At 33.2% G+C, this 14,374-nt stretch overlaps 1 protein-coding gene across 1 annotated transcript; it reads left to right on the top strand.

The window, feature by feature from the left end:
* The first annotated feature begins 8,440 nt into the window (after window positions 1-8,440).
* LOC109337279 (acyl-coenzyme A thioesterase 13) lies at window positions 8,441-11,474 on the top strand. Its single transcript, XM_019574219.1, has 3 exons — window positions 8,441-8,654; window positions 8,751-8,900; window positions 11,072-11,474. Exons 1-3 carry the CDS (start codon window positions 8,484-8,486, stop codon window positions 11,213-11,215), a joined length of 465 nt encoding a protein of 154 aa, XP_019429764.1. The 5' UTR covers window positions 8,441-8,483; the 3' UTR covers window positions 11,216-11,474.
* The last annotated feature ends 2,900 nt before the right edge of the window (window positions 11,475-14,374 follow it).

The raw sequence follows: 14,374 nt of genomic DNA, 5'->3' as shown, positions 1-14,374 counted from the left end.
TTATGTGTATCAACAATAAAAAAATACTTAAATATTCTAAAAGAATATTGTAAAGCAATTTAGACATTCGTGAGAATCTCATTTAAGAATGTCATACTCTTGATAGAAGACAAGTTAAAAAGACCAATAAAAAACCAATCTTTACCACAATTTTAGGAGATGTGCGTCATGATTTATACAAAAACATTAAAATATGGGAAAATGCACAATATCCCCAAAATTTTATGCTTTTTATAAATATCAATTATAAACATTTTTTTCTTCCTAATTATAACTTAAAGTTTATCAATTCTAATAATGATCTTACAGTGGAGATTAAAAAATGAATAGTACATGTTAGACAACATTCATATTGAAAAGAAACCATCCCAAAATACAAAATTCATTGGGAATAAGAAAGTAAATAAATTTGGAAGTTAAACATGGTTAATTCAATAATGTTGTTATATATACAAAAATGAAATGAAATAATAATGTTCCCACATTCGAGATTAAAAAATGAATATGTTGAAAATTTCATTACTATTAATTTAACATTATCTTATGTAGTGATCGATTTCACTAACAGATAAAGTTTAATGAATAATTATGGAAAAATAATTAATAATGACTATTTGCAAAAAACTAAATTTATGGTGTTACATAAAATATCGTAAAAATAAATATTTTTCACAAGTTTATATTCTCAAGAAACATAATGAAAAATTTAAAGTAATATGCCACATGATATTGAAGAGCGTGAGGCCTCATAGAACTTGAGATGATGATTTTCCAGAGAATAATGAAATAGCTATTGAGTTTTGTTGTTGGCATTTTGAACAATACTCCAAAAATTATCTCTTGGATGACTTTGAAAAATATGAGGGCACTTATGATACATCTTAAATGGCTAAGATCTTTTATGTAGAGTTAAATATTAAAATATAAGGTAAAAGTTGTTGTTTTTTGTATTAAAGAATGTAATTGATTGCTTTGTGTAGTAGTTAGTTTAGTTAGTTGGCAACTTACTACAAATAGAAAGTCATAACAAACTAAGTTGTTATGAGCTACTATAAATAGAATGGTGTAGCCTTGATGAAATTCAACTAATGAGAAACACTCTTCTTTTTAATTCTCTTCTTCCTTTTCTTAAACACTTTTCAATCTTCACTAAACTTCTTCTTCTTCTCTGATTCACGCTTGCTAGAAGCAAGTATAGAAACCGAACTGAATTGGCTTCTAAAACTCCAACAGTGGTATCAAGAGCTATAGGATCGGGATCTGTGGTAGTGCCAAGATTGAGTGCAAGAGGCTTCAAGAAGTGAAGCTCACAGATTGAGAATCAAGGCTGCAAAACAGAAGGGAAATCAGAGGTGTAGAAGAGAATGGCAACTTCGAATGGATTCGCAATGAATCTTCCAATCCTAGATGGGAAGAATTATGAACATTGGAGCATTCAAATGAAGACCATTTTTGGGTTTCAAGAGTGTCTTGATGTGGTGAAAGGTGGATTGCCAAGTGTAGACGAAAACTCAGTGGAGTATAGGGAAGCAACCAAGAGAGATTGCAAAGCAATCTTCTTGATCCACCAATGTGTGGATAAGTCTAACTTTGAAAAGATTTCTGCAGCAGCTAGTTCAAAGGAAGCATGGGAGATATTGGAGAAGAACTATTCTGGTGGAAAGAAGATCAAGAAGGTGAGGTTGCTGACACTCAAAAGACAGTATGAGTTGATGCAAATGGATGAACAAGAATCCATAGCTGAGTACCTCAACAGGTTAAGGAGTCTGATAAACCAAATGAAGGGGTGTGGAGAAACACTAATTGAACAACATGTAGTGGAGAAGATTCTCAGAACACTTCATCCAAAGTTTGATCATGTGGTGGCAGTAATAGAGGAAGCAAAAGATCTTGACAATCTATCAGTTGATGAGTTGCATGAGCAGAGATTCATGGAGAGGCAGATCCTTGGAGGTGCATGAGCAGAGAGAGATTCGTGGAGAGGCAGATTTACAGACAATCAGATCATGCCTTGAGTGCTCAGTTCAAGAAGAAGGGTAGCCCTGGACAGAGTGATAAATTCAGAAGAGACAAAGCAAAATGGCAAGGTGGTAGGAGAATGGAGACTGACAATATCAAGCCTGGATCGAATTCACAACAGAAGAATCAGAGCAACAGTTGTGAGGTTAGTAAAGTTAAGAAATGGAACAATCAGTTGGGTAGAATGAACAAGAAATACAAAAGCAAGATTCAATGCTTCAACTGTAGAAATTGGGGACATTATGCTTCAGAGTGCAAAGAGAAAAAGGTCACTCAGACCAAAGAAGAAGAAGCAAGACTAGCAAAAGATGAGGAATCAGAAGAGGAGGCGTTACTGATGGCTAGGAGCATTGATTTCTCTCAAGAAGCCAATGAATCAAATAATGCTCTACTAATGGTAACAAACAAGTGTTCAGGTAGTTGATATCTTGATTCAGGTTGTTCTAACCACATGACAGGAAATAAAGATTGGTTTGTAACATTAGACAAATCAGTAGAAACCAGAATAAAGTTTGCTGATGACAGCATAATCAAAGCAGAAGGGATTGGCAAAGTGATGATCAAGAAGAAGGATGGCTCAACCTCATACATCTGAAGTGTGTTATATGTGCCAAGAATGAAGAGCAATCTTCTAAGTCTTGGACAATTACTTGAGAAAGGGTACAAAATGAGGCTGGAAGAAAAGATGCTAAAGGTGTTCAACAAGAAGGGAGTGTTAGTCTTGAAGGCCCCTCTAGCACAAAATAGGACCTTCAAGATTGGCATTCAGCTTGGAAATCAGAAATGCTTAGAGTGTATAGCAGATGAGAAATGGATTTGGCATCAGAGATTTGGGCATCTAAATTTCAAAAGTCTTGAGCACTTAAGTCAGGATGAAATTGTACATGGGTTACCTACTCTCAAAGCCTCAAATGATGTGTGTGATGACTGTCTTGCAAGCAAGCAAACAAGGAATACATTCTGCTCACAAGTTCCAACCAAGACCACTCAACCACTTGAAGTTGTATACACTAATGTGTGTGGTCCATTAGAAGAAAACTCTCTTGGAGGAAACAAGTACTTTGTGACCTTCAAGGATGACTACACAAGGAAATTATGGACCTATGCAATAGCAAGAAAGTCTGAGGTGTTCAACAGATTTAGAAGTTTCAAAGCATCAGTAGAGAAACAAAGTGGCAAGAACCTGAAACTGATCAGAAGTGATGGTGGAGGTGAGTATATATCTCATGAGTTCAAAAATTCCTGTGAAGTAGAAGGCATAATTTATGAGATAACTGCACCATATACTCCTCAACACAATGGAGCAGCAGAAAGAGTAAACAAAATTGTGTTGAATATGGCAAGAAGCATGCTAAGAACAAAGGGCCTTCCAAAGAAGTTTTGGGCAGAAGCAATAGCAACAACAACCTATCTTCTGAACAGATGCCCTACAAAAAGGTTGGTAAACAAGACTCCTGAAGAAGCTTGGACTGGACACAAGCCTAATGTAAAACATCTCAAAGTGTTTGGATCCATATGCTTCAAACACATACCAGAAAACAGCATAAGGAAGCTTGATGATAGAGGAGAGAGGATGATCTTTGTAGGCTACCATTCTACAGGGGCCTACAAGGTATACAATCCTAACACCAACACAATCTCATATAGCAGAGACTTAAAATTCATTGAAAGGGAAGCTTGGAATTGGAATGAAACAACTGAGACACCCAATAACTCAGTAAGAATGATGCTGGACAACACACAAACAGAAGAGGAAACTCAGATAAGTAATGAGGATCAAGCTGCATTGAATGAAAGACCACAGAGATCAAGACAATTGCCATCAAGACTCAGAGATTATGAACTTCTTGATGACTCAGCAATCACTCAAGAAGGAGATTTTGTGCATATGGCCCTACTAGCTGAAATGGAGCCTGTGTCTTTTGATCAAGCAATGAAAGAGCAGTGCTGGATAGAAGCAATGAAGGAGGAGATCAACTCCATAGAAAAGAATGCTACATGGGAACTAACAGATTTTCCAAGAAATAAGAAAGCCATCTTAGTCAAATGGGTGTACAAAGTGAAGTTGAAACCTGATGGACCAGTTTCTAAGCACAAGGCTAGACTGGTTGCTAAAGGGTTCCTACAGAAGCAAGGCTTGGATTTTGAAGAAGTCTTTGCACCAGTGGCCAGACTAGAAACTATAAGACTTGTTATAGCATTAGCAAGCTCGAGAAGGTGGCACATTTGTCAAATGGATGTGAAATCTGCCTTCCTAAATGGCCCATTAGACAATGAAGTTTATGTGGTACAACCCCCTGGTTTTGTGGTTCCAGATCCAGCACACAAGGTCTATAGATTGTACAAGGCTTTGTATGGATTGAAACAGGCACTCAGGGCTTGGAACAGAAGGATAGATGGGTTCCTATTGAAACTAGGATTTCAGAGATGCATCAATGAGCATGGCATTTATACAAGAGAGGTCACTACAAAAGCCTCTATAATCACATGCCTTTATGTGGATGACTTGCTAATAACAGGTAACAACATTGAAGAGATTGAATGGTTTAAAGAAAAGCTGAAACATGAGTTTGAGATGACTGATTTGAGAAGCCTTTCATACTTTCTTGGGATTGAATTTCTCAGAACTGAAACTGGTATCCTAATGCATCAAAAGAAGTATATCTCTGATATACTTGGAAGGTTCAAAATGCTAGAATGCAACTCAGCTTCAACTCCAATTGAAACTGGTCACTCACTATGCAATTCCAGCGTTGAGAACTCAGAAGATAAGGCAGTAGACTCAACTCTCTTCAGACAAATAATAGGATCTCTTCGATATGTATGCAATACAAGACCTGATCTTGCCTATGCAGTGGGTCTAGTAAGCAGGTACATGGAGAATCCAAGACATACTCACCTAGTAGCAGTGAAAAGGATACTAAGGTATCTTAAAGGAAGTATGAATTTTGGCATTTTGTTCCCTGCATCAAGAGACACAGAACAGAGCAGTGGAAGGAGCATCATCCATGATTACACTGATGCAGATTGGTGTGGTGATAAGGATGATAGGAAGAGCACAAGTCGCTACCTATTCAAGCTTGGTGAAGCACCAATAAGTTGGTGTTCAAAGAAGCAGAAAGTAGTGGCCCTTTCTTCATACGAAGCAGAGTATATTGCTGCTTGTTTTGGTGGACAACAAGCAGCATGGTTGAAGGCATTACTCACTGAATTGGGAATGCAGAAGGATGATGAACCTATGTGGTTATTTGTTGATAACAAATCAGCAATAAATCTAGCAAAGAATCCAGTGGCTCATGGTAGAAGCAAACACATAGAGACCAAGTTTCACTTCTTAAGAGATCAAGTAGAAAAGAACAATTTGAAGCTAGAATTCTGTCAATCTAAGGAGCAATTGGCAGATTTACTAACAAAACCTTTAAAGAGGATAGACTTTGAGAGACAAAGAACACTCTTAGGTGTAGTTAGTATAGAAAGCATTAATTAAAGAGGAGTGTTGTTTTTTGTATTAAAGAATGTAATTCATTGCTTTGTGTAGTAGTTAGTTTAGTTAGTTGGCAACTTACTATAAATAGAAAGTCATAACAAACTAAGTTGTTATGAGCTACTATAAATAGAATGGTGTAGCCTTGATGAAATTCAACTAATGAGAAACACTCTTCTTCCTTTTCTTAAACACTTTTCAATCTTCACTAAACTTCTTCTTCTTCTCTGATTCACGCTTGCTAGAAGCAAGTATAGAAACCGAACTGAATTGGCTTCTAAAACTCCAACAAAAGTTAGTTTTATAATATATAAATCTTTAATTTAAAAATAATTTAAAATATGATTATTATTTTTTAAAAACACATGTATCTTCATTTAATATTGGACCTTCAGTGCTAAGATTGGTGAAAAATAAAAAAATGTTGACTTCCACCTATTTGTGGACGTGGTGTAGAATAACTTGTGTATTTTTCTCTCAATAAAAAGATCTTTGAACAACTAATTCACTTCTAAAAAAATTTAAATCAAATAATATGAAAGAATATAAGAAAATATAATTTATCCCAACATATCAAACATTCTAAAAAATCCATTGAAACATTCATTATTCTTGACGAACGGCTAAAGAGCAAAGTGTACGGAGTAGCAGTGGAAACATGTTACGGTACTTGTCAAGTGCATATTATTGGGAAAATTTATTTGATATTATAGTTTGACTACATTATCACACATTTAGCGTAAGTTTTAAAATATTTATGGAAGTAGTATAACTTTTAAGGGAGTTGTGGATAACATCCATAATTTTAGGGAACTTGTGGACAATCAATACGATTCCCTTGGGAACTCGTGTATTACAGGCACGAAATCCTTACACTCTTTCACAAATCATGAAACTCGTGGAGAGGGCAAGATTTTTATGTAAATCTCGTGCATGTACAACACGGGATCTGTGTCGTGCATGAAGTACGTGAGATCCAAATACCATATATACACCCTCCACTCCAAATCACAAATACGAAAAATTTGCAGAATAATTTATTATCTAAGAAGAGTAATTCATAATCATCTAAGAAGAGTGATTCTTAATCTAAGAAGAGTCATTATACAAGGTAATTAAATTTATTGTTTTGTTTTTAATTGCATTTACTTTTTTGATTTGTTATTTATTGTTACTCTATGTTTACATGTAGATGGTCATTATTAAAGATATTGTTTGCGATTTTAGTGATGAGAAGGACATTGAGCTATGTGGTGATGATGACGACGATGTTTAGATTGCCACTAGTGAACCGATTAGCATAACATATGCTACTACTTCATCTTTTTTCCTTGATATTAATTATCAATCTGGACAAGATTTTCCATATAGTAGTAATGTAAGTAATGCTATTGATAATGATATTAATAATGATATGTTTGTTGACATGCAATTTGAATCAAAAGTAGTAACAATAAATGTTGTAAAACAATTTCATATTACGAATTTTGTTGATTACCATACAGATGAGTTTATGGCAGATATATATGTTGTAAAATGTAAATATTTGATGTCGAATGTGAATGAAGAATTTGGACATAAAAAATGCGAAACGTGCTATTTGGGAGATTAGGACTTGTGTATCCACTAATATTTTTATACAACTAAAATCATCAATCTTAACTAAATTCAAAAACCCTAACTAAACTTCCTAAAACTAACCCTAAAACCATAACTAAACAACCATGTAAAAGGAAAATGTTAAAATTCATTATGTCTCATTGAAACTCGTGTTTCTAATTCACGAGTAAGGAAGTCGTGCATGCCATACAAAACTTCCATAAAGGAAAGAGAATGTCAGCAGATCGTGTGCCTGCAATGCAGGATTTCCCACGGGAATCACATTGTTGGTCTACGAGTTCTCCAAAATCGTGGATGTCATCCACAACTCCCTAAAATGTTATACTACTTCTATAAATAATTTAAAACAGATCCCAAATGTGTGATAATGTAATCAAACTATACTATCCACCTAATTTTTCCTCCAACATACCTGAGGTTACCGTTTTTTCATAAATAATTTAAACTACAAGTTTTTAAAGAGTTTACTTACTTTAATAAATCAAGATTTATATTATACTAATTTAATGTAACTAAAATTATTATACATAAAATTTCAATATAAAAATATATTTTAAATTTTTTGTTAAATAAATTGATTTAAAAGAATGCATGTTAATTTATCTAAACTATATATATTAATCTATTTAAATATTTCATATTATTTTTTAATATAATTAAGAATATTATCATCTTTATAAGTAAGAAACTAATTTATTTTTTGCAGTAGGTAACTGCCTTCTCTTGTACAAGTGTCTCTCCTAGATATTGAATATTTTACCTTTAATTTAATACAAATTGATGGAGCATAGAAGAAGATATTGATCCATACTATTTTATACAGGCTCATTATATTATGCTACTATGTTATATATAATGAATTGTTTAAGACAGAATTCCATCATACTAGTAAGAATAAGCATTTGAGAAAATAATTTATGTAAAGTGTAATTTGAAGATATAAAAAACCTATACCGAGTGGATAGATATTAATAAATAAACATTAACTTTAACATTTAAATTTAAAACTAAATAATAGATGATCAATAGTTTAAAAATTTCTTACATATCAATATATACATTTTTAAAAAAGAAAAAGAATCAGTAACCAGTTGCTGTAGAATAGAAATTAATTAGCATATAAGTACATATAAGATGGATAGATATTAAAGAATAAATATAAATATGTTATATCAAATCTTGTTTGTACTAATAAAAACATTAAGTCAATTAAATTTTTTTCCATTATTATTATTTTTGGTTTATTATCTACAAAAAAAAATGAGACATGATCTGGACATTTTATGCAATATAAATCTGAGAACAAGAACAATGTTTCGGAAAAAGGTAGAACCCGGAGAAGAAAGTAAAGAAGAAAAAAATGGAGTTTGAGTCAGTGAAGAAGTACTTAGAGCAAGGTGTGAAAACATCATCAGAGGTTGATAAATTACCCGATCGATTTCTGGAACCGTTAATCATGAATTCTCTCACCATCGATCACATCGAACATGGTCGTGTCGTTTGTTCCATGAAGATTCCCTCTCGTTTACTCGTTAGTATACCAACTTCAATTTATTCTTTCTCTTCCTTCTATTTTTTATTGATTTTGTTTTTTATTTTGATTTTTCTGTTATTAATTGATTGTTAGAATTCTGGAAATACCTTGCACGGTGGCGCCACCGCTTCGTTGGTGGATGTGGTGGGATCTGCTGCTATTTGCTCCGTTGGACGTTCAGCTCTCAGCACTGGAGTTTCTGTGGAGATTAACGTTACTTATTTGGATGCTGCCTATCTTGATGTTAGTATTAATCACTCAGTATTCTTTTTTATTTTTGAGTTTTGAGGTTTTCATAATGGTTGTTTTATTGCTTTATATTATGTTAATTGGCCATTGGTTTGCTTTAGTTTTTGTATTGATGTGTATCAAGTACTGAAATACCGAATTCAATTTACCAGGTTCGTCATGAAGAAAGTCTTATAAAATTTAAAATTAATGTAAAAAGTGATGAAATGCGAATTTAAGAGAACCACATACACCTAGGTAAATGTCATTTTGAGTAAAGGTAAGTTTGAGCAACTGAATTATGTTTTTATACTAAAGGTGGTTTTGTTGGAGTAAATATTGGTTGGGTTAGGGGTAGACCTGCCAGGAATTTAGTTTGAGGGAATCGCAGAGCCAGTTTCCAACTGAAAATCGGGTCGCGAGAGGTTGTTCACCTCTTCCTAAGTCGCAGAGCCGATTTTCCTACCGAAAATTGGGTCGCGACAGAGGGAACCACATCAAATTGAATATATGAGAGTGCATTAAGACAACGATAAAGTTGGGGGAACTGTGACATTATCCATCATCTTCCCCTAGTTTGGAATTTGGATAATGTTAATCAAAATGACTTTCAGATGTGTAAGTATCAAAAAAGTATGAGAGATTTGAATGATGCATTTAATTTTACGAGAGTATTATGGTTAGGACAATAGTTGAATCTTGAATACCCATAATAGAGTTTGATGAGATGAGATGAGATGTGAAGATTTTTTTACTTCTTGTACGACCATGGTTTCGGCACCAAATCTAGTTATGAAGAATCGAAATTTGTTTTTACCGAACATGTTTAAAATAGGTGAAAACTCAGCTTTGACACTCCAAACCATGGTTTGGAAGGTCTCGGTCTGGTATCCAAACACACCCTTATTTGTAACAAGAAATAAAGACGGGTTCATGTTGCCATTGGGAATGCTTGCTTTACTGTTTGTCCTATACACTTGGTTTATATTTGAAAACTTCAGTGGAAATATTTCATGGTTTTGGTGGAAATTTCATATTTGAGATGCTCTTTAAATGATTCATATACATGATTGTTCATCATTATGGTGTAAGGTCTGGACAATCGGTTTAGTCCTTGTGATTGCTTTTGTTTCTCGTAGACTGCCAAATATTCTTGGTGTCCTTCATCCTATGGAAAACAGGAAAGTTCATATGCTTTGTTTCACAGGAGCTAATCCCATTTTAACTGTTTAACGATATCCTTAGAATAACAAGAGGATATGTGACTATCTTGTATGACTGTTTGTCTTAGAATAAACATGCTCTCCGGCTCTCCGCTTCCCTTTGCCATGGAGGTTTAAATGCATCTCAAGCTAAATCTATTGGACTGTTCTCATGTGGGGATTATATCTTTCTCTGTTGGTCTATCCAATTTATTGTTTGCAACAAACTCTATAGAACTAGAAGCTGACTAAGTATTAGTAAGCAACAATTATGAGAGACAACTTGAACAGATAAAACTAATATCTTGCAAGGACATCAGTATTTCGAGGGAAGTAAAAATGAAGGGTGCCGATTTTGAAAACTTGTTGCTAAAGTGTAGAGCTTTAGACCAGGTTTTTTCTGAAATTGCTGCTAAAATGTAGACTTCGCCCTGGTAAAACAGAAAAATCTCTTTGTTTTCATTTTCTTTTTTGGTTTGGGGGAAATGGAAGGGTGGAGGTAGACTTAAGTTTTTTTTGTTCAGTGCTATTTTTTAATAACAATAGCATCGGATATCTTAGGAAATATCTAGACTTATTATATCTTAGGAATTAGCTCAACTATTTCTTGCAAATAGTAGTGTATTTATGGAATCTACTCATTCATCAAATTGTAGATTAGAAGTTCATAATCCTAGCCCACTCCCATTTTTGGTGGAACAGATCTACTAATTCACAGAAATCCCTTTGTCATTTTTTATTTGTCGACTTCCTCTTTATGCTACATTGTTGAGTTCTTTAAAATATTGCAATGCTTAATGATTTTGTCATCACTGCTCCTTCGAAGTTTTGACATGATTATGTTCAGTACTGATATGATAACAATTTGATATGAAAAATGTTTTTAATGAATGGAATAGGAAGTTCTTTCCCTGGTTTCTGATATTAGATTTCTATTGTAATGCAAGATATGAACGAAATTAACTTTTTTCTTTCTAATGTTAGGAGGAGATTGAGATCGAGGCCAAGGCTCTACGTGTGGGAAAGGCTGTAGCTGTTATCAGCGTCGAGTTCAGGAAGAAAAAGACTGGCAAAGTTTTTGCTCAAGGGCGTCATACTAAATATCTTGCTCTTACAAGTAAACTTTGAAAGGCAGTAAATATGTCACTGAAATAAGCATTTTATCAAATTTAGACTCACCTATGTAATTGGCAAATATAGAGATGCCAGTTCTGATTAAGTTTCCTGCATGTCCCATAATTGCTACATGTGGGATGTTACGTTGAATTTTTTGTAACCACAATTGATTTGGGCAACCCATTGTTAAATGGAGGCCATAGCCTCTCCAAAATTGTTCTCTATTTTGTAATTCCATTGTTATAACAATAATATTTTTTATTTCAAAATATATCTTTTGTTCTTACCCAACTTTTGTGTATTTATGGGTTGACCTTGCTCCTATTGGTTTCATTCGATCCATTTGGCCAGCTCTATTTGCACATGGTTCTAATTAATAGTATTCATTATATTATTGTGCTACTTGGTACTTGCAGATGTTAGGCCCTGTGTTTTTCAAGTAGTTAGTCCTTAACCGAACTTGCGAGATTCATCTGAATTTAATTTGAATTTATCGGGAAAAGTCAATATGATTGGGTCTAGGTTTGGGTTTTACCTGAGTTATTAAGTTCGGGTCCGGTACAATTGATACCCCATTCCGAATCTGCCCTCAACCCAATTAATACATATAAAATTACAAAATTAGACATATATATATATATATATATATATATATATAATTTCAACCCCATTTGATTTGAGTTTTGGATTTCGAGTTCGGGGTTAGATAAGCACAAACCTCCATAAAACAGAGATTAAAATTACTGTGATCTATACATGTAGAGGCAAAAAACGTGGTTATTTTAGTTTGTGATTTTTTTAAGTATTTTAGTCCCTCCACTTTGGAACTTTTCATGGAAGTTACATGAATAGCATAATTAGTCATATGAGTGCTCTAGCATAGTAGGTGAAATATTTCTAATAGCCATATTGACTCTTTATTGCCTAATGAATAGAAACATAACATATTGACTCTTTATTGCCTAATGAATATAAACATAATAACTTCTGATTCACATTAATCAACACTCCTCCTTAACTTTAGAGCTGTAAACTTCAAGCTTTTGCCATATACTTATTCTCAGAACTGTCAAGATTGAACTTGGTTATGTAAGTCCATTTGACTCTTATACCCTTCTTGTGTTTAGGCATCTCTACCAATTCATGTATCTCGTTTTTAATCACCATGAGCCCCTCCTTTGTTGCATCTATCAATTTCTCGTCAATTTCAGCTTCTTCATATTCTATAACATCTAATAGTGTACTCATAGGTCCTCCAACATTTATGTGTATCACTTGCAGCTTCTTTGTAGCCTTCCATGTCCTTTTTTGTAGAAAAAGAAGCCTTGTATGCTTCCCATACTGGCAGACAATACGTGTAGGCAGTGACATATCTTGATCTAAACTTTAGAGAGTGCAACAATATTTAATTACTATTTATAACTAAAATCAATTTAGTAACGAAAAATATAAAGAATCATATATAATTGGATTAGATGTAAAAAATTTAGCTATTTTCTTTTCATATAAATATGTTGTTTGCAATAAATTCATCTTTTATCTTACTACGTAATTTTATTTGGTTGTTTTCAATGTTGAGAAAGATTTTTATATAGTAGCTGAATTACAATAGCTAAGATAAGATGAATAACTTGATAAAACTGACAAGATATGGTTTAGAAAATTTTAAACTTGAATGACTAATGAGTCCAAGAAAAAATGTTGAAATAAACATCTTAAAGTAATTTTTTGTTGCTCATTGAAATTCATAGGATATATTTTTGGACAAAAAATACATATACTATCAATATTAAACGACATATAAGCATCATTAGTGTATAATTATGAATACATACATATTCTCTTTAGGATTTAATATGTATACACTGACAATATAAGTGTTTTTTACATTGTCAATAAATCATCCACCATTGATTTGTTAACCACCATTGACTCTCAAACAAAAGTAATACAAATCAATGGTGGATGATATACTGACAGTGTAAAAAACTTTACACTGTCAGTGCACAGATTTTAAACTCTTCTCTTTATCAAATGTAAAATTATTATAAACTCAAAAGAAGTCATACTGTTATAAGTTATGTCATTATCTGTATGAGTAAGAGAATTTGATCACCATATATAATTTTTAGAATAACTAAACAAGTTGCACTATGTTTAATTATCAAGCTATAAATTAAAGAAATATGCGAGTTTTAACAAGTATTTTTATAAATATGTCATTTAGGTGTAGATAAATGGAGTATATTTCCTAAAATGTGTATCTATCACTTTTTATAATTTAAAAGTTTAATAATTACCTATTTTTCTAGTCAACCATCAAAATGACACATAAAGCAATACACTTTGTATGACAACAAATGTATTCCATAAGATAAAAAGTAAAAAAAAAAATTTTTTAAAATTCAGGGGGTGCAGTTGCCCCCACCCGTCCTTTAAAACATCTGCCCCTATGTGTAGGAGACTTTATTTCTGGTTGATCATCAGCAGCCTTAGCTTCTCTTTGTTTTTGTTGTTATTGTTGAGACTTGTATATATTTTCTATGTGCCCTAACTAACCACACTTATAACATCTTGTATTTGGCCTCCACCAACATCTGTTTTGTGGATGATTAGTTTTTTTTTGCAGTAAGAACAAGGTGAAAAGATTTCATTATTGCTACTTTGATTATTGTATTTGTTGCTTGCACAACCTGCAATTTTGTAGTTGTTATTTTGCCTCCTTATTTTTTCATTCCAACCATTGTTGTTTTGTAATTTGGTTTGGAAAGCACTCTCCACTGATCCTTCTTGTCTCGTAAGCTTCCTTTGTTCTTGTGCATGTAATGCATTCAATACTTCTGCAAAGGTGATGCTTGACATATCCTTAGATATTTCCAGAGATGAAATTACAGCCTCATATTTTTCAGGAAGTGTAACTAGAATCTTTTGAACTATTCTAGAATCATAAAATTCAATAACAAGAAGTCATACATTGTTGGCAATGGCTAGAAGCTTATCACAACATTCCTTGATTATTTCTAAATCTCTTATCCTTTGCATCTCGAATTCTCGGATCAAATTCATTACTTGCACCCCTTTGGCCCTTTCATCTCCCTTATATTCTTGCTTCAAAAAGTTCCAGATTTTACAGACTGTTTTCAGTGTCATTATTCTGTTAAAAATGGTCGG

Source organism: Lupinus angustifolius, unplaced genomic scaffold (assembly GCF_001865875.1).
Source record: "Lupinus angustifolius cultivar Tanjil unplaced genomic scaffold, LupAngTanjil_v1.0 Scaffold_3_307, whole genome shotgun sequence".
NCBI classification, from domain to species: Eukaryota; Viridiplantae; Streptophyta; class Magnoliopsida; order Fabales; family Fabaceae; genus Lupinus; species Lupinus angustifolius.
This window is presented reverse-complemented; position numbering and strand designations above follow the sequence as displayed.